Source organism: Rhinolophus sinicus, chromosome 14 (genome assembly GCF_057876585.1).
Source record: "Rhinolophus sinicus isolate RSI-liver-muscle chromosome 14, RSI-T2T, whole genome shotgun sequence".
Lineage (NCBI taxonomy): Eukaryota > Metazoa > Chordata > Mammalia > Chiroptera > Rhinolophidae > Rhinolophus > Rhinolophus sinicus.
In genome coordinates this window covers 164,066,996-164,088,402 of record NC_142514.1, presented here as the reverse complement: position 1 = coordinate 164,088,402, position 21,407 = coordinate 164,066,996, and the positions used below count along the sequence as shown (strand labels likewise).

General features: G+C 41.8%; 1 protein-coding gene across 3 annotated transcripts in view; it reads left to right on the top strand.

The window, feature by feature from the left end:
• The window catches only part of LOC109450808 (uncharacterized), a 168,288-nt gene extending 152,397 nt beyond the window's left edge, over positions 1–15,891 (top strand). For all 3 annotated transcript variants that reach the window (XM_019738500.3, XM_074336177.2, XM_074336176.2), the window contains one exon: positions 15,443–15,891. In XM_019738500.3, coding sequence (XP_019594059.2) covers positions 15,443–15,827 — 385 coding nt within the window. In that variant the 3' untranslated portion in view covers positions 15,828–15,891. The remainder of the gene's footprint in view (positions 1–15,442) is intronic.
• The last annotated feature ends 5,516 nt before the right edge of the window (positions 15,892–21,407 follow it).

Genomic DNA, 21,407 nt, shown 5'->3' with positions numbered 1-21,407 from the left:
GTCAACACCCAGCCATATGTCAATAATCCCTAAATCTCTGTCCTCAACTACACTCTCTTTCTCAGGTTGCAAGACTGTATTTCCCATTGCCTACTGAGCTTCTCCACCTGGGCGTTCCCCAGGCATTTCGAAGGAAACACTTTGAAGCTAAACTTGTCATCCTTTTCTTCCTACCTCACTCCAAACCAGACATTGCTCTTATAGTTTCATTGTTGGTAGATGATTTCACCATGTTTTCATTCTCCTAAGCTAGAAATTTCAGTCTTTTTTTTTTTTTTTTTTTTTTTTGCAACAGCCCAATGATTAGTCTTTTTGCCAGAATTATTTTTATACAATCTGTTCACACCACAGTCCTATAAAAAGTTTCCATTATCTCTTGTAAAAGACACTTCTTGAGGTATCTGTCTTCCTCTATTAACCCTTGTAACTTATTCCTGTGTCCATAAAAATGAGCCTGTAGCAGCCACATTATCCCTCAGACTATCCCCACCCTCGCCATCAGGGTCAATTGGACAAGGCACACTAGTCAGAATTCTCCCAGGGATTTTGAATTGGAGCTAAAAGTTCTTGAGTAGAGAGAAAGTGTAACCTGAGCTAGGGTGGCAATATTTCTCCTGCCATGCTGATTGCAAAGACAGAAAGCTGGTCTACAGAGAAAGAAGGGAGAAGCTGTGATTGACATGTTTTGACTGCATCCTACTGTTTGGGAAATCACACTTCTCTCATTCTCAGTCCATGTGGTTCAGGTAGGGGTGGTTCCTGCCAGAGAACTCTGCTCCCCTGGCTACAGTGATTGGTTCAGTGTTGGACATATGACCCAAGCTTGGCCAATCAGAGTACTCTAACCCCTGGCTACAGTGACTGGTTCAGGAATAGGTCTCTGACCCAACACCAGGCCAATCAGTTCAGGAATAGGTCTCTGACCCAACACCAGGCCTCTGAACTTCATTTGGAAGTTTCAGGCAAGCATCTTTATTTCAGTTGCAGTTGTTAGCTCTACAGATGATTTAAGATGAAAGTGGCCATCTTTACTTCCACTTAAGGACAGTCTTTTTGAAAATGAAGCCAACACAGAAGAAAGTAGAGTGAAATAGTGACAGAATCCTGATGATATCCTTTGCCCCCTCCATCTAGCAGTGCCCAAAGTTGTATTTACTCCCAGATTTCCCACTTCTTAAAAAACTGTTAACGTATATATAACATAAAATTTACCTTTTTAACCATTTTAAGTGTATAGTTCAGTGGCATTAAGTATATTCACATGGTTGTGGAACCATCACCACCATCCATCTCCAGAACTTTTTCATCTTCCCAAACTGAAATCATTAAACAATAACTCCCCATTTCTCCCTCCTGCCAGCCCCGGCAGCCACCATTCTACTTTCTGTCTCTACGAATTTGACAACTCTGGGTACCTCATTTAAGTGGAATCATACAATATTTGTCCTTTCGTGAGTAGCCTATTTCACCTAGCAACATATCTTCGAGATTCATCCACGTTATTGCATATGACTAGACTTTTCGCTTTTAAGAGCCAATAAATTCCCTTTTGGGCTTGAACTCTTTTGAGTTATGTTTCTGTCATATGACCAAAAGATTTCTGGAAAATACAGAATAGATGTGGAAAAAGAGAAAGAAAAATAAAGATGAAAGGTAGAGGAGAGGTCCTCTAGTTTTCCATTTCCTAATTCCAACCCTTTTCTAGTCTGGACTGCATGAAGCCCTTGAGGTCTGTAAGTACTGAGGGCCATCTTTCTCTCTTAAACAAATTCATTTTTGTTAAAATGAAAGAGTTATAACCAATACACTTCCTCATTCCCACTGAAGTGCCTGCCATTTACCAACTAATCCAGCTTTCTCATGCCTCGCTGCCTCATGTTATTTCTCTGCCTAGAATGTCTCTCTTTGCCTAAGCAGAGAACTCCTATGTAGCCTTCAACACCTGCTTGTGTTACCATCTGTCTGTAGGTTTCTCTGACTTCTTTTTCATTCTCCCAGGCCACTGAATGACACCTTTTATTGCAACTGTTTGTAGGTTTCTTAGTCCTTTGACTAAGAGCTCTAAAAGGGCATGGGTTGTAGTTGCTTCTTTATATCTTAGGGCCTAGCACAGTTGCTGACAGGGACCTTTTGTTAAATAAATGAACATAAAAAGTACTGCATAAGCCTCAATACTTGACATCTAAATAATGAATGCACCGAACGCTTTAAAAATAGTTTATTATCTAAGTAGGTTAAATATGTTCCCTGGAAGCTTTTTTTAAAGTAATTACTTTTACTGTTAGTAAAAATATCGTGTAAATCCTCCTCCGCCCAGTACAGCCAGATTTAGCAAACATTTCCAAGGGTGGAAATGCAGATTAATGAGACTTGGCCATATTTGGTCAAATGGGGAGTAGCATTTTCTATAGCCTAACTTGTACTTTGCAAGAAGTAATCTTTTTAAGGATAAGCAATGCGGGTCACTTGCTAATTATGTGGGATTAGTCCTCAATCCTTCTATTCCTGGGGAACTCAAGAAATGATGGGTCATGACATCATGTGAAAATTCACCTCCCATTGCTGGCTGGTGTTGTCTTTTCCTTTTCCCTGTTCCCTGCCTCTGTCTGCCAGCAATTCATTTGAAAGACATTTGAGCTGGTCAGTCCAGCAAAATGAAGCATTTTGTTAATATGGTGCCTTATCCATAGGTTGCTTTAGATTTAGATATTTTTGTTCCTGTGGAGCTTATAGAACCCTCTCATAGACCCCTCTAACCTGCCATGGCTTTTGAAAGAATAGAGGATCTTTGGTCGTTTGAAAAGTGTCATGTCTTTAATTTTTTCACCCCAAGGTCTTACGGTTCATGAGTAGAGACTGTTTTCTCCAAATTTCTTTGTACACCTAATTCTTTTTTCCCACAAAAGTAGTTTGTATCATTTTGACATGCTCATTTTGGGAAATTCAGAAAAGGATAAAGAAGGAAAAGATCATCATTAATAATACCACAATCCCCCAATCAGTGACTGATTTTGTTAAGATATTAGTATATTTGCTATTGCTAAGATATTGGTATATTTCTCTTCACTGCATTATTTTTTAAACAGCTTTATTGAGGAATAACTGGCATAAAACAAGCTGCACATATTTTAAAGTGCACGGTTTGATGAGTTTTGACATATTGGCACACTTGTGAAACCATCACTGCAATCAAGATAATGCACATCACAGCCCCCGCCAAAGTTTCCTGGTGCCCCTTTTGTAATCCCTCCCTCTTGTTCCTCCCATCCCCACCCCCAGGTGAACACTGATCTACTTTCTTTCAGTAGAGATTAGTTTGCATTTTCTGGAAATTTTCGTAAGTGGAATCATACAGTAGTTGCCTTTTTTTGGTCTGGCTTCTTTCACTCAGCATAATTCTTTTGAGTGTCATCTGTGTTGTTGTGTGTTCGTTCCCTTTCAAGGATGAGTGGTATTCTGTAGTATGGATGCACTACATATTGTTTATGGACTTAACAGACTGATCTTTGGGTTGTTTTCCATTATTACAAATAGAGCTGCTATGAATATTTGTGTATAAGGCTTTGTGGGGATGTATGCTTTCATTTCTCTTGGGTAAATACCCCAGACTGGAATGGCTGGGTCATATGCTAGGTGTATTTTTGACTTTTTCAAGGAACCTGCCAAAGTATTTTCCCAAGCAGTTGTATCATTTTACATTTCCATCAACAGTATATGAGAGTTCCAATCCTCCACATTCTTGTCAACACTTGATATAGTCCATCTTTTTAATTTTAGCTTTCCTAGCAGGTGTGCAATGGGTATCTCATTGTGGTTTTAATGATCATTTACCCAATGACCAATGATATTGAATATACTTTCATGTTCTTATTATCATTCATATGTCTCTTTTGGTAAAGTGTCCATTCAAATATTTACACATTTTAAAATTGTGTTATGTCTTCTTATTATTGAGTTGTAAGTGTACTTTATATATTCTAAATCCAAGTCCTTTGTTGGATAGGTTTATCCAATATTTTCTCTCAGTCTGTGTCTTGCCTTCTCATTTTTGTAATAGTGAGTTATGACGAACTTGGTATCTCTGCTGTGTCATTGAATAGTTGTGTGATCTTTCATAAGTCACTTGACTTTCTACATCTCAGTGTAATAATCTGTAAAATGTGGATAATAGTTATTGGCCCTACCTATCTGACAGGGTTGTTGTAGAGATCAACTTGTGATAAGCAATATTGTGTATGATTTTTCTCTGAAAAGTTGGAAACTTGGAAGTCAACCTTGATTCCTCCTTCACCGTCATCCCCACACTTGGGTACCTGTTAGTTATTTCTGGAATCTGTTGTCTCCTCACAACTCCTGCTCCCACTGTCCTGGTCATGCCGGACTCGGTTCACACGTAGACTGTTGCAATATCCTACTAACTGGTCTGCCACTTCCAGGCTTGCTGCCCTGAGACCTGACCTTCCTGCTGCCTCCAGGGTGATCCAGCAAACCTTGTTGGTTGGTCATGTTATCTTCTGCTTACAATGTATCACCTACAGGGTGAAGTCCAAGCTTTATGTCTTGCATCCAGGCCCTCCATGCTCTGGCCTTATTTCCCATTTCGTCCTGCTTGATATTTTACCTGCTAAAACACACTCCCTCCCCACCCACAGACTGTCTCCTACACACACACATACACACACACACACACACACACACACACACACACACCTTGCCATTGCTCACCTCCATGAGTCTCGAACTCAAGCTGTGAGATTTGCTACTTCCCCATGTCCCCACTGCACTTGGGGCCAACCTCCATGCCCAGGCTGTCATGTTGCCTTTATCACGTGGCATTACAAGTACCATTGGTCTCTCTGCCATCAAAATGTAAGCAACTCAAGAAAAGACACTGTTGTTTCATCCATTTTTATTTGTTGACATTCAGCATAGAGTCTGGCCCAGATGAGAACCAAGAGTTGTTTGAAGAACTAAACATGATATCAGGAAAGGGATGATTATTTTTGTGAAGAATTATAGCACTTTAGTGTAGAAATGGCTTGGAAATCATTACAAATAGCATTTCCTCATCTAGATTCAGAGTTAGTGGCTTTAGGAACTTTCCATATTTATAGGAAATGCAAGGGGGAAAGGGCTAGAATTATGGTAAGGCCTTAATATTTTGTCTTGGCATGAATCATTGGTGGGCACTAAGTCGGGAGGTAGGAGGTGGGAGGAAAGGTTATTAAGGACAGTATCTGAAGATGAGACTAAGATAACCTTAGTGTCACCCCACGAATTACTTGTTAAAAGGAAAAATAAAAACTATAGAGTAGGTGCACAAGAATGTTAATGTACTTATTCTGACTGAACTATACACTAAAATATGGTTAAAATGGTAAATTTTATGCTGTGTATAATCTACCACAGTAAAAAATTAGACAAGGGGATAAAACATTAGAAAAATTGGACAATCAATACTTTAATCAAATGATCAAAAGTAACATCACTGATAAGGTCATATGGACATCATGGGTCTCTGGATGTGATACCTGGGAAGGACCCACCAGCACTTACGTAACATTCCAGCAAAAATGCATAAACTCAATCCAACCATGAGGAGTCATCAGACAGACCCAAATTAAAGGTCATGCTATACACTAACTGGCCTGTGTTCTTCAAAAAACAATCGATTTCATAAAAGATAAAGACAAACTGAAAGACTATTCCAGAATAATGGATAACAACTAAATGTAACACACGATCCTGGATTAGATCTTACACCAGAAAAAAGAAGTTACTCCTTCCTTCCCTCCCTCCCTTCGTTCTTTTCCCTTCCTTCCTCCCTTCCTTCCTTCCTGCCTCTTTCTTTCTTTCTTTCTTTCTTTCTTTCTTTCTTTCTTTCTTTCTTTCTTTCTTTCTTTCTTTCTTTCTTTCTTTCTCTCTCTCTCTCTCTCTCTCTCTCTCTCTCTCTCTCTCTCTCTCTCTCTCTGTCTCTCTGTCTCTCTGTCTCTCTCTCCCCCCCTCTTTCCCTCCCTCTCTTCCTCCATTTCTTTCATAACGCACCTTATTGAGACAACTGGTAAACTTGAAATATAAACTGTAGATTAGATAAAAGTATTATCTCAGTGTTAAATTTCCTGAGTGTGATAACTGTACTGTTGTTATGGAAGAGACTGTCCTTGTTTTTAGAAAAGACACCTTGAAATATTAAGGGACAAGTGGCATGATATGTACAACTTACTCTCAAATAGATCAGAAGTCATAAAAGTTAATGATAAAGCACATGCGGCAAAATGTTAAAATGGATAACTCCATATAAAAGATATACAGGAGTTCTTTGTACTGTTCATGCAAACTTTTCAGTAAGCTTGAAAATATTTCAAAACAAAAGTTTTAAAACTGCCTTGGGATTGACGCAATAAATGTTGTTTACATCCATACAAGGGCATACTTGGCAGTGATCAAAAATACTGATAAATATATTTATTGGCACGGAAACAAATTAATGACATGTAACTGACTGAAGAGAGCAAGTTGCACTGTGATCTTAGTTTTATTCTGGAAAGATGTGTATCAAAATGTTAATTCGGGTTATTTTTGAGTTATGGGGTAAAAGGTAATTTACATTTTCTTTTTTGTTTGTTTGTCTCTACTACTTTTCTCCCATGTGCATGCACTAATTATGCAATAAAAATTATTTAAAATCACGAAGAAACAAATGACAGAAAAGCTTTAAAGTCACCCAAGTGCATGAACCGATGGGGTCCCTCTGAGCCAGGGCACCTGCCTTCTTTAGTAACCTCCTTCTGGAGCAGAAGCTCTAAGTTCTTTCAACTTCCAACATCACACTGTGGTGATTAAAAAAAGAAAAACGCCTTATCCTCCATCGTCTGTCTCCTCCAAAGTTGCCATCTCTAGATAGAAAGCCCTCAGAAAGTTGTTTCTGGTATATTTGGTATTCTAAATTTGTGCTCCATGTGTTTTAAGTGTTTTCTGCTACCTGGTTGGTTTAAAATCCGTTTTTAAACTGCTCCTCCTCACAGTCTCCTGGATTTTTCCATACCTAATTGCAAGATGCTAGATTTCAGGAACCTCCTTGAATGCCGTGGGTGTGGGAAGTATCACCCACCCTCCTTAACTTCCAGCTCACTTTTCATCAGCAGGCCCAGGAATGATCACTGTGTCCCTGGTCTGCTTAATTTTGAGGGCTTGAAAGATCTAATAGTCACTTTTCAGAGAAACTTTCTTTGAAATCTCTCAGAGAACAACTGCAGCAGAGGCAAAAAGCACAACAGTTGTGATATCGTTAGTGTGTAGATTCAAAATTTCTCTCTCATTTAGTCTCGCTTTCAGAGTTGTCTCTAATGGTTGATTCTGCTTCTGGATGTCCAAAAAAATCAGATCATCATGTACCACATTTACCCTTTAAGATTGTGTTTTCCTGTTAATTGAGCATAATGTCACGGTCTTCTTATTTTTATTCAAAATGTTTTAATGAATTAGTTTCACGTCTTTCATATTTTTGGTCTTGAATTCTTCATCAGACCCTTTACTGTTCAGTTTCTGAACACAGATTTGAAGATTTTTGCTTGTTATATATCGTCCCTCTTGAGACATGTTGGATTTTCTTGTCATTTTGACACTGATTTACCAGAATGAGCTCCCTGCAAGAACACTGTGGCAAGGAAATTGTTCTGCTCTAACAGCAGATGATTTCATTAGGTTTGCTCAGTTTGGGGACCCAATGCATGCACTTTGAAAATCGCAGTAGCAGTGATCTGCAGACAGTTGGGTCTCGGCATTTTCCTAATGTGAGCTATTGCCCTCTCATTATAGTATCTTCTTATATTTGGAGATGGGCAACCTAGTGTATACACATTTTAAGAAAGGAAAAACCTGTATTAAAATTGTAATAATATATGTCAATAACAAAAGATAAATACAAGTCACGTTTGACTTCTGCAATTAGAAGAGGTGCTCAAAGTGGTTACCATCAGTATCCAGACAATTCTGATTATGGTGAACTACTGCTTGAGCAACATTGACCAAACTGTCCACTTATATACATTTTTTGGCACCCCTGGTGTGTGTGTGTATGTGTGTATGTGTGTGTGTGTGTGTGTATCTCCAAGTGGCAAGGCAAGATAAATATAGCATGGGGTAAAGTCTTATTTAGGTATTTGCTCAGTCTCACATCTTGCTTGATTCAGTTCCAAGAAATCTTTCTTGTTACTTATGGTCTCATTTATTCTTTAAAGCCAAAATGTCCTAAAATGGAACACAAAACTAACCAAAGGAAAACCTCAGTATTCTTCAAGTCATGGTTGTTTAAATGTGAGGTTGTCAGAAAATATTTTTCCCATTTTTATCTAAATTGCCTCCCACCACTTTCAGAAGTAAAACAGCTTAAAAAAAAAAAAAAAAAGTAAAACAGCTTAAAAGGTTGCAGATAAATTTGTCTATGTGGTCATTTCCCTTAGGTGTGGAATAATATTCTTCTTGAAACATTTGAAACACCTAGACCTACAATCATATACTCAGACAGAAAGTGGGACGAGATCACAGGTATAGCCATGCTGAGTGATAGGTAATTGAGGCAGAAGTTAACCTGTAGTGTTACAGTGAAGAACCTGAGGTTTCATCAACAGCATCAAAAACTACAAGGATTTTGTAGAAGCCCCTGCTTTTGTTATAGGTGCTGCTGCTATCAAACACTGACCTTTGTGAGAGGTGGAGCTTAGTCATCCAGGAAGGCCCAGGTATCAGTCCTTTGGGCCCCTCCTTGAATATCTGGAAGCCACAACTTTTCATCCCACTGCTGCCACCCAGCCCAGTTCTCACCATCTCAGTAGTCTCCTAACTGGTGTCTCTGTATCCACTCTTGCCTTCACCAGTCTGTTCCTTAGATGGCTAATCTTGAAATGCAAACATAATCATCACTCTGCCTCCCCTTTAAACCTCCACAGTGACTTGCCATTCTGTTAGACTAAAATCCAATTTGTGCATGATCAGACCCAGACTTTTTATTCCCATCTCATCCACTACCATTCTCCCCTGCTGTCCTTCAGTCCCCCTAGATGACCTCGCTGGCCTCCCTTCAGTTCCTCAGAAGCTCTATGCTCCTACCTGCCTCCATGTGGGTCAGATTCCTTTGTTATAGCATCTCACAGAACCATATCCCTCTCCTGCAAAGCACTTGTCTCTCTTTGATTAAGTGTAAGCTCCATTGGAGAAGAGAACCTATCACTGCCATATTACCAGTGCCAAACCCAGTGATGTGGTTAAGTTAGTAGAGCTTAAGGTGAAGTCTAGATTGATTTATTAATGTCTGTTGAGGTCTTAGCTCCACAGACTGGTATGCTTGCATCATTGCCACAGAGGGACCAAGCAAACTTCCATTGTACCTTTTGAGACATTTGTCTGTCTTTTATGACAATGCAATATGCATTAGTTAAATTCCATAATATTTACTATGCAAATTACATTGGCTCAAACCAATGGCTCAATTGCTGGACCTGTTAGAGACCGCAAAGCCTCTCTCAGCTCTTCCTTGAAGTTCCTAAAGTACAACTGTCGCCATAGCTCATCTATCCTATCCTATCCCTCTTGCTCTGCTCGCCTGGTTCTCATGTCCACCACCCTCAAACCCACTTGAAGGAATAACTCAGTGGACTTTATCAATAATCTCCCAGGGAGATCACCAGTGTTCACAACCCCGTTGGTTACCAGGGTCCTGACGCAAGGGGTCTTCCTAAAATAAAGGAAAAGTTTGACCCAAAGACAAATGTAAGTCTTCACCCCTAGAGACCAAAACTGTTTACAAAGTTCAAAAAACAAACCAACAACAATAACAACAAAAATATTTAAGTTCTGGCCATCAGCCAAGACATATAAATGTGCAATGTCTTAGTTATTATTATAAAAATCCTATAAGGTCTGTGTTATTATATCCTTTCTAGAGATGAGAAAAACTGAGGCTCTGGGTGGGACACCTAGTGACTCACTGAGGTTACACAGCAGCGGGACCCTGATTCAAACCTGCGGTTAATAACTTTAGGTCTTAACCAGTATTCTATTGTGCAGGCCGACATTAGTAGAAATGGCTGACAACAGGGACTCACATACAATTAATTTCATTTGGCCTTCCTGTGCCTTATAGGCCAAAATCATTCTGTAAAGGCAATGTCCAAATAGGCTTGACCGAAGATAAATTATTTATATAGACAAATTATTTATATAAAGACAGAGTACATTCCTAAGTGCTAGTCTCATCATCTTAACCATATATATGCTCACATGTAAGGAATTTTCTCCCCAGCTGTATGTGTCTAAATGCGCGTATTTCTCCTTATAACCACATTACCTGCTAACACCCCCCAGGCGGGGGCCTCCTTGGGCAGAGTTCCAAGGCCTGAGTTTCCCTTTAGCTGCCCTGTGACGCTCCTCGAGGATTCAGCAGTCGTGGGGTCGTGCTGCCAGCCCGATGTTTATTCTTAGTTTCGGGGAGTGTGGGGATGGACTTCTCGCCAGAATCCTGCCCTGGCATTCCAGGTAACTGACACAAGCTATGGTCCATTCTGTGCTATTTATAAAGTGACATAAATAGTCTCATCCCTCTGAAAGGCGTGTCTGTGCCATATGCCCACTGGCCTTCCTTCCATCTGACAGACGCTTCTCTCCAGACCTCAAGAGGCAGCAGGGCTGTGTCCTGACACAGTCCCATGGGCACTGTGTCCCTGATGTGCACACATGCCTCCTGCTCCAGAGGCACTGAGGGCCTGGGGAGGCCCCACGGCAGGGCCTCAGCCCAGGGGTCAAGGCAGCACCTAGTTATGGACCCAAGGAAGGAGGAGGGAGCTCGGGAGCAGGAAGTAAGCTAAGACTGAGCCCAGCTGTTGGAGTTGGGTACAGAATCAGGGTAGGATCATGAGCACATGAGCAGAATCTGAGCTGTGAAAGCCTCAGAGACCTACTCTAAGCCTGGGTTGGAGCTGAATCTGGGGGTAAGAAAATTAATGGACCCAGCTGAAAGGCTGGAGTGACAGGTGGAGTATAGACAGATTCTGCCCCTTTCTAGCTGTGAGTGACTTCCTTCATCTCTCTGGATGTTTCCTTATCCGAGGATGTACACCTAGAAGAGACTGTCATGCTACCATGTTTCCCCGAAAATAAGACCTAGCTGGACAATCAGCTCGAATGTGTCTTTTGGAGCAAAAATTAATATAAGACCCAGTGTTATTTTACTATAAGACCAGGTATATAATATAATATAATTAATATAATATAATACAGGTCTTATATTATTTTTTGCTCCAAAAGACACATTAGAATTGATTGTCTGGCTGGGTCTTATTTTCGGGGAAACACGGCAGGTGTGTGCATCAGAATTACCTGGGAGCTTGGGAAAGGATGCCCAGGCCCCTCCTTGTAGATTGATCCTTGGAGGACACTGGAGGTTCCCAGGTTCTCCAGGAGATTCTGACCCACACCAGTGTTAGAGAGCCCCTATACTGGATGGTCCCCAAGGGCTCTTCCAACTCCGACATCACTCTATGCTAATGTTTACTAAATTGGGGATAAGAAAACATAGAAGGTAGGCATTCACCTCATGTGATGAGGCATTCACCTCAGGCGCTTTATCAGCCACTTGTTGCACCTTAAGAAATCATCAGTTGGGAGCTTATTCAAAGCCCCAGTTCTTTCATGTGTAAGGCTGGAAACGTGGGCTCAAGCTCACCCCCTTCTATATTCTCTCCTGGGCAGTCTCTCCCTCTCCCATGGATTAATTGCCATCTCTCCCAGTGGTCACAAACTGGGAGCCAGAAAGACAAATCTAGGCAAACCACACATGAGTTTTATTTAGTCTGCCCAGTATTTTTTAAAAGTCTGAATCTGTCCGGAGTGAGACTGGGCGTTTGCTTTCCATTGACCACGGGCCCACCACACCCGCATATATTACACCAGCGCTTCCACCCTTTACATCACCTGCCTAGACCCTGATTTTAGACCTAAGTCAGTCTCTCACCTCCTGTCTCCAGTTCAAACCTCTTTCTGAGCATCAGACCTTATATCCAGATGCCTCCTAGCAAGATGGTTCAGTGTGTGTACTTAATGGAAGGCCTGGGATGCAGCACAGGGCTAAATAAATATTAGTTAGAGATACGTATTATTATCCCTATTCTGCTCCTCTTCTTAGAGTCTCTCAGGCACCTCACCTCAACCCATTCAAAACAGAGCTCATCACTTTCCTCACCTTCACCGGAAGGAAACCTTCGCTTCTCCAAGGTCCTTCTTTCCACAAATGAAATTGTCAGAAAGTTACCTAGACTGGGAGTCACCTGGGTTCTTTTGTCTCCTTCATTCCAGTTTGTCATCAGACCTTATGCAGAATCTCTCTTGATTTCCATTCAGTTTTCTCCATCTCCGCTGTCACCGCCCTAGTCCAAGCCACCATCATCTTTGCCAGGACTATGTAGTGGTCTAATTATTCTCCAGCAACCACGATTGTTTCTATCTAACCCGTTGTTCAACTGTAAGCCACGGTGCTCATTTTACTAAAAAACTTGATCTTGCCTCTTCCCTCCATACAGCCCATTTAGTGGCTTCCCATTGCCCCAGGATAAAGTGCAGATTCCTTTACAAGACCCTCTCTAGTCTGGCGTCTTCCTCCCCTGCAGTCTCCACTAGCAACAGTCTATGTTTCATCCATCCAGGCTTCTGTTATCTGTGGGATGTGCCCTACTGCCTCTGGCCTCTGGGCCCTCACATATGCTGTTCCTCCTCCTGGAAGGCTCTCCCCCATACAGTTCTCTTGGATAGTTTCTATATTTTCTTCATCTCTCAGCTCAGCTGTCACTTCCTCAGAAGGTCTTCCCAGATACCCTAGAACAAGTAGGGCCCCTGCTATAAGCTTGCAGAGCCCCTGTGCTTTTCCTGGCAAAGCATTCATCATACAGCATCACGAGTGCATCCTTTCTAGACCAGGAGCTCATAAGAGCACAAGAGCAGGGACTCTCACTGTTGAGCTTGTCCACTGCTCTCTCTTCCCTACCCAGCACACACGTGGAACATAGTAGGCGCTCAATAAATGTTTGTTGAGAAAAGGAGAGAAGAAGCAAAGAGTGGAAGTGGAACCAGAAAGGAACACGACTAGCATCTTCTTGTCAAAGTGAGGATAAGAGCTGACACATCCCACACTCCACCCCTAAAATTGACAACTCCTAAGGGCAGGAATTCTCTCTTACTCAATACTGTGTCCTTAGTATCTTACAAAGAGCAGGTGTACAGGAGGTTGTTGAATGCATTCATTCATTCTAAGAACTTCTTGACCTTGACTAACCAATGGTATAACCAGCTAGAGAACTACCATTTTTTGTAATAAGTCTTGGGCAACTACTTGACTTTTTAGAGTATGTACACATACATAGACTCTGATAAAAATTACCCTCCCTCCAAATGAAACAACGGAAAAATTCTCACTGAGTACCCTCTTGTTACCACCCACCAAATCAGATTGGGTTATGAACTTACAAACAGGAAGTCTCTATTGTCCAAATGTAATGAAGCTATCGTGTAACGCATAAAGAAAATGTAATTCTTAAAGTCACATATACACTTAAAGAAAATGCAATTCACCCACTGGACTAGCGCGTAGATTTTGGCTTCACCATATAGCAAGCCAGAATGGAGAAGAAAACGTGACCTTTGACCGTAGAGAGCCTGAAGTTTGGGCCCGAGCCACCACCGACTGCGCCTCGCTTGTGAGAAATTTGTTCAGCCTCTCCACTTGTTTTCTCTCCCGTAAAATGGGGAAAGTGAGACGGGCTTTGCAGGGTTGTTTTGAAGACTAAATACACAATGTAAAGCACCCAGCACAGCCCTGGCTGCCAGGTGCTCCTCCATGGCATTGTACCTCTGCATTTCAATTATTTAAAGGTATCCTGGCCGGGCTCAGGCATACAGGGAGCTCATGAAACACTGCTCTCCCAGTGGGAAGAGGCACTATTTCTTTCCTATCCTTGCCTGAAAAGAATGAGGAAACTGGTGGCAGAGAAAGAGGAAAGCAGTAGCAGCAAAGAAGCGTGGGACATGAAAACGGAAGAATTGGGTTCGCACAGGGTCTTGGAGTCACGCTGAAGAAGGCTTTTCTTTTCAAGCTTCCCTTCTCCTTCTCACCATGAGGAAGGCGCCTCAGGAAGGAAAGCCACAGGCCGGACCCCAACGGCATGAGAAGGAGCCCTGCTTTCCCAGCCTGCCCGTCTCTCCTGTGCTTTGTCAAAAAATGAAATTCACGTTCAGACATTTTAAAAAATCACATTTTGATCATTCGGGAAAATTCATATAAGCAAAAAGAAGGAAAGAAAAGATCCGCAATTTTACTGAATTATCCTTTCAAAGTATTGTCTAGGCAATAAGTACATAAATATGTTCTTGTATAACAAATGAGATCGAATGGCACATACTGTTCTGTAACCAGATCTTTTTCACTGAACAGGTTTCTATATCAGTGAAGGTATGTATCTAATGTCACGATGGGTGACATCAGGGGACGACACCAGGGTGGCTTGCCACAGGCACTGCACTCGTGGTTCCCTCCCCGGGCAGAGACTTATTTGAAGCTTGTTCCTGCTTCCCCTCTGTGAACAATGACTCAGTGAACAACTTTGTAGTCAAAACTTTGTACAGCCTACGATTGTTCCCTCACAATGAATACTCACATCCAGTCTTAATTTTCTCAAGAAAATAAGACAATGGGACAATGTGATTAAAATGTTGAAATCGTAAGTGGGCCTCTTTGGCGTGGAGGAGGGGAGAGGCTGTAACTCAGCATTACGCTTTTCATTTTTGATTCTGTTGCAACCTCCAGATTTATCTCAAGTACAACCTCATTTATAGTCAACAAACTTGAAAAAAATAAACAAAACAAGTCCCTGTCTGTAAAGAGATTATAATCTAGCAGCAAAGATACCATGTTTTCCCAAAAATAAGACCTAGCCGGACCATCAGCTCTAATGCATCATATTTTCAGGGAAACACAGTAAGAGGCATAATAACTATCTGTAATAAATCAGTTTTTTCTCTCATTTAGCACAAAAGTGCGTGGCTTTTCATGATAAAAAGCAAGGACAAGATGGACATAATAATATTAATAATAGCCAGTGTTTGTGAGAATGTGCTGTATCCAGGAGCTGTTCATATAGTAAATGGCATACTGTATTAAATTCGTCCTTTAATCCCCACAGTCTGTGAGTTAGCACTACAGTTGTGAACGTTATATTGTGGGAATTGAGGCACAGGGAAGTTAAGTAACTTGCTCAAGGTAACAGCTAGTGAGTAGCCAAGCTGGGATTTGATTCCAGGCTTTTGAAGTCAGAGCCCTTTACTGCTGAAACACACTGTCACTGGGCTGGGAGAGAGCGTCACGTTGACCTGGAATAAGCATTATGATTTAACCTTCTAGGTACTGCGGCCTGAAAACCGGCTTGCTGACGTCCCCCATGGTGGGGTTCATGGTGACCAATCAGTGCACTTTCCACACACCCATCGGCTTTCCTCAGGTCCCGGTGGCTGCTCTGGCTGTGGAGAAAGTGGGTCACTCCAGTGTGCACTACCGCCTTGCCCTGTTTCCACCTAAGCCCACCAAGGAGCCGCCGTCAGTGGATCACCACGACCTCAGTGATGGTTTTTTCTTTGGCCACCCCAAGCTGGGGCAGTTTGACGCTTTGGCCTGTACCACTGGGTCCTCCGTCCATGTCTTTGTGAATCCAGCCACCAGCAAGCCGACGGGGCTTCCAGAAGACTTCAGGAGGGGCCTGCTGAGGCTGATGAGGCCGGTTTCCATGTGAATCATCTATCTGTACATGGAGCTGCGCCTGTCACAGAATAAAGTTTAGCTTAGTCTCTAAATGATTTCTTTTAATTCCTTAGCACATGTTTTTACCCTCAAAATCGCTGTCAGTTTCTTAAAAGTTTTTGTAATAGAGTCATCTAGCTCCAGTGATCAAGCCTCTTCTTGCATCGGGCCCAGAGCAAAGTGCTATGCACACGAGTCCTCCCTGAGCCCTCACAACCACCAGTGAGGCAGGTACAGGCCTCCTTTTACAGAAGAGGAAAAGGAGGTGGAAGTACCGGGCCCACAGTCATTCTCCTAGTGAGTCTGACTCCAAAGTCCACGTGGGCGTACTCCCTACATGCATCTGTATGTCCAGTACCCGAGCAGCAGGGCCGCATACTTCCTGTGGTTTGAGATCACTAATCTGATATGACTCATTCAGTGTCCTCAGCTTCTTACAGTTCCTAACCACATGACCTCTTTAAAAAAAAAAAAAAAGATGTGAACTTTCTAAAAAACCACCTTTCTTTTATGTATTTAAAACAACAAACACACCTTTGACAAGTTTCTGACCAATCTGAAACCTCCGTCAGTCACTGATGCCATGTGTTGAAGTCTAAAAGTAACCACAGGTAAGTAGAATCTTTGATGCTGAAACACATAAGGTCCCTACTTTGTGGTAATAATAAAAATGGTTACTGTTTACTGAGCGCTGGCCACACCGTACCTTACGGTCATTGCCTTAAATAATCCTTATGTTGCCATTTTTTAGATGAGAACATTGAGACTTTAAAGAGAACAGAGGGCGTTGGGGAAGGAGTTCTGGTCTAACCTCTACCTCGATCCTGTGACAGGGAAAACTGCTGGTTTTATCTTTCTGGGTCTCAGTTTCCTCCTCTGGAAATACGACCCTGAGTGACCTTTCTCAGTTGGCTCTCTGAATGTGTTCTGAATATGTGAAGACTCTGCATCTGCTTTTCCTGAACTGAGCTCTAAATCCCTGCCACAGAGAAATAGCTTTGGAATACCGTCACCATGATTAAAACAATGTTCAATGCTATTCCTTTGTCATTTATCCATTCAGTTTCACCTAGTAATAGATGAAGTTTGAGGTTTTAAAAACACTTCCCACAATAATTCTGGAACTCAGAAAGGCTATTACCCAGCAGCCTTCTGTTTGTAGGCGCTGATATATCTGAACTCGGGCATTTGACCTGCTCAGGAAGATCACCAGGGAGAAAGAACTCCTTTTATTGTCTCATGTTTCAGTCCTTGTTGGTCTTACACGTGCATTATCTCACTTTATCTTTGTAGCTACTCTGAGAGTTGGGTATTATTATTATTTTGTCCCCGTTGTACAGTCAGAACAGGCACGTCAGGAGGAAGGTGACCTACCGGAGGTCACAGAACTGTAATGTGGCAGAGCGAGAACCCAAATCCAGACAGGCCTTTGGACCCATCTTTCCATGCCACCAACTCTGCATCTCATCCGAGTAGTCCTGAATTTTCAAATTACAACTTGCGTTGCCCGAATTTTTAAAATTGTAGTAATGCTAGCAGTAGTTTCACCAAGAGGCTCTTAAATTGCAGAACACATAGTGGGGTGGTTAAGAGGGTGGGGTCCTCCTGGATTTGTATCCAGGATCTGCCATCTTTAAAGAGGGGAACCCATGTTCCAGTTGACCCAGGACAGTCCTGGTTGTGCCAGCATCATGGCAGGCTCACCCCTAGTACTTGTGGGCCCCAGGAAGGGAGTGAAAATAGAAAATGGTCTGTGGGTCACTCCACCCTTTTCCTTCCTACCAAGGGGATCCACATACTCGTATGTGTGTGTGGAAACCCCAGCTGCATGTTCAAACTGAGTCCACCAGCTGTCCCTTGCGTCCTTTGGGCCTAGGAGTGTGCACATCTGTGACTTTGTCTGCCCTTTGGGAGACCCACCTGGGGGCTGCACACACAGGCTCTGGAAGAGGCTTGGGGTTATTTGGGCAGGGAGTTCTGGGGTGCTCCAGGGACTTGGAGCATGTTCTAGAAGCAAAGGCCCTGGTTCTGAATGGGCAAAACCCTTTGTCCCAAGGACTTCTCAAGCCATGAGGAAGATCCCAGCCAGAAGAGGAGCCGAGTGGGTCTCTAAATCCCAAAGTGTTCAGAGCAGGTTGCCCAGGATTTGGGGAGGTACTGATTAAAACTGCTCCCCTTCATTGGCAAAGGTATCCTGCTCTGGACAATCAATTCTATAGTCACCTAATTTATGACTTATGTGACTTTGGGCATTATTTCCCTTCATAGGTCTCTCATCTATAAAATGAAAAAATCTGTACAGTTGCCACTGGTTACCAGGAGTACTACTCACCAAGGTTTTCAACATACCCCCTCTGAGCAACAGTAGGATTGTACTTCCTGCTCCCTTGAAATTAGATGTGGCCATCTAATTGCTTTGGCCCATGGAAGTGACCATGGGAAACACGGGTCACTTTCAGGCGTGACCACAGTTGCTTGCTTATGCTTGACCCTCCAGTGGACATGGGTGGATGTGGAGACACACAGTTGAACCCCTCACGTCACAGGTGCCGTGGACCAGTACCCAGAACTACAGCACACATTGCAAAAGCAAAAGTTAAATCTCTGTTGCTTTATACCATTGAAAAGATAGGGTTGTTTGTTACAGCAGCATATTCCAGCTTATCCTCTCTCTTACAAGTAATAAACCTCATAGGATTGTTGTGAAGTTTACGTGAGAAATGTAAGTCCTTGGCATAATTCCTGGTGCACAGCTGTTAGTATTTATCACAGGAGAAAAGAAATGCTTATTGTTGGCACTACACAAACTTCAAGGTAGGAAAGTAACCAATCCTGATAGTCATTTCATATGCTTCTGTGGAGAATCAGACACTGTTTTCTATTTTATGAGAAAAATTAGAGGTACTTCAAACTCATGGGATGGTGGGATGCATTATATCTAGGGTATGTGTTACCAGCCCTGGACCCAAGAACTGACCAGAACTGAGAGTGCAGATAGATTCTTTAGAAATAGCTCCAAGTTTGTGTAAATCTCACGTGTGTAAGTACTGATGACACAATCTTTCCATTGCTCAAATTTTTAATTTTAGTGTGAACCAAAGCAGTGAACATTATGACACTCATTGGTTTTTAATAGGCGATTCTAGTACTATAAGCTCAGGTTTAAGACTACAGAGAGAGCCAAATCTAGTTGCATGTACTTGGAGGAAGCCGGATTTTATTATAAAGGTGGCAAAATAAATCTAGAAAGACTTTAAAAAACAAATCCAGTCAGCCATTCACTACTTGGCTCCACAAGATGTTTTCAAGTTGAGCTGCTAATAAGTGGCCACGTATCTACCATTTTCTGGGCACTTCTGAGCAGGTATTTGTGCCATAGCTAACAAGGAACAGCTACGAAAATTCAAGCAGATGAAGAAACCCTTCAGGTGTTTGTTGCTGGCTTTCTACATTTTTGTTACACTTGAATTCATTCAAAAACCTACAGTAAGAGACAAGAAGTACAAAATGTGTGTTCATGTTTTGCTTGGACAGATTTTGGCTCCTAGCAATTAACGCTTTCAGTCACATTAAGCATATAAATAATGCTTTGTGACATTACAGTATTTCCCATTACAGATCAATTTTGTAGCATTTGTTCATAATCAGACTTGAAACGTTACCTAGAAACAAAATATGTTTTCCTTGAAACAGTCAGATCCTATTAGAAATCTAAGGCTTTACAAATCACCAAGTTAACAGTTATATCCCCTAGCTAAGGTTTTCTTTCCTTAAATAGTGTTAAATTCAGCCCCAGAAGCACTAGTCTCTTTGAGGGTTTGCTTATGTGCACTGACTTGAAAGGAAAAACTTAGTGTTCAAAATTTAACATTTTACTGTGTGTAGCTTAGTAAAGCAACCAGTATTCCCTTTTGGGGGAAAAATAATGTTAGCACCTTTTAAAAGTGTTATGCTTATAATTAGGTTACATGGTATTATTTTCTCATTTTTTAAAAGACAGGTTTTCATTGCTTAAAAAAAAAGGTGTCAGCCTATTTCTAGGTAAGAGGAGGTATTCCCATTTCCTGACCACATAATTGTCCACTGTAGGGAAGCAAAGAAATAAAACATGTATCAGATTTGGAGATTTGGAGCAATAAAATAGTGCTAAACAGCAGAGATTTTGGAGCCAGGAACATCTGGATTTGAGTTTTTGTCCCTGCCATTTATTTAATCATTGTGGGATTTTGGGCAAAATTACTTCTCATGCAGCAAATGTTTGCTAATTTCTTTTTTTCCAGAATTTCTTTTTTCCTGAGGAATATTCTCTTTGATTAAAGCTAACAACCTCTCACTCTTTTAGCAAATAATTAGGGTACTTATTGTAGGCTAGGCTCTACTTTTCTAGGTCCTGGGAAACAACAGTAAATAAGAGAGACCAGACTATTACTCTCATAGTGTTTAAATTCCAGCTTGGGGAAGATGCACAAATATATAAACAAGATGTCAAATGGTACAGTTGGTTGAATGGTATTCCCCCACAAAATATGACTACCTCCTAACCCCTGGAACTTGTGAATGAGACCTTACTTGGAAAAATGGTCTTTGAAGACTGGTTGTAATTAAGGATCTTGGGATGAGATCATCCTGGATTATCCATGTGGGCCCTAAGGCCAATGACGTGTCCTTATAAGAGATACACAGAGACACAACACTGAGAGAAAGAAAAGGCCATAGGTGGTGGTAGAGATTGGAGTGATTGCAGACACAGACAAGGAAAGCCTGGAGTCACCAGAGCTGGAAGACGCAAGGGGTTCTCCCGTAGAGCTCCGATTTCAGACACTGGCCTCTAGAGCTTTTGTTGTAAACCACCCAGTTTGTGGTAATTTGTACGGCAGCCCTAGGAAACAAATACAAATGGTAACACATACCAAGAACAAAACAAAACGGGGCAATGAGACAGGGACTCGAAGGGGTGCTATAGCTATGTGCCACAGAACCTTTTGGTCAACAGTGACTGCATGCAGGATGGTGGTAGCCATCTAGCTTAGGTGTGTAGTAGGCTATACCATCTAGGTTTGTGTAGGCACCCTCTGTGATGTTGGCACAACAAAGTCGCCTAAAAGCACATTTTTCAGAACGTATCCCTGTCAAATGATGCATGACTATACTATAAACGGTGGTCTGGAAGGCACCGTTAAAGGGGTACCATTTGAGTTCCTGGAGGCTGTGGGAATGGGTTTTCTGAATCTGAGGGGACACCACGTGCAAAGGGTCCAACCTAAGAATGAACTTGGTGTGTTTAAGGACCAGAAATAAAGTCAGTGAAGCTAGCTATAGGAGGCGAAGAGTGGTAAAAGGAATCTGGTGAGGTAGGTAGGAGGGGACCAGATCCTGTAGGATTTCATAGGGCATGGTAAGAAGTCTGGATATTCTTCCAATTCAAACCTATCTCAGAAAGATCTTACAGTTAAAATGACCCATAGATTCCATAACTGGCAAAGAGAAGGAAGTATATATTTATTAAATATGAGGGTATTCTGAACATTCTAGTACTTGGATTTAAAAAACCTACACCCTTTCATAATCTTAC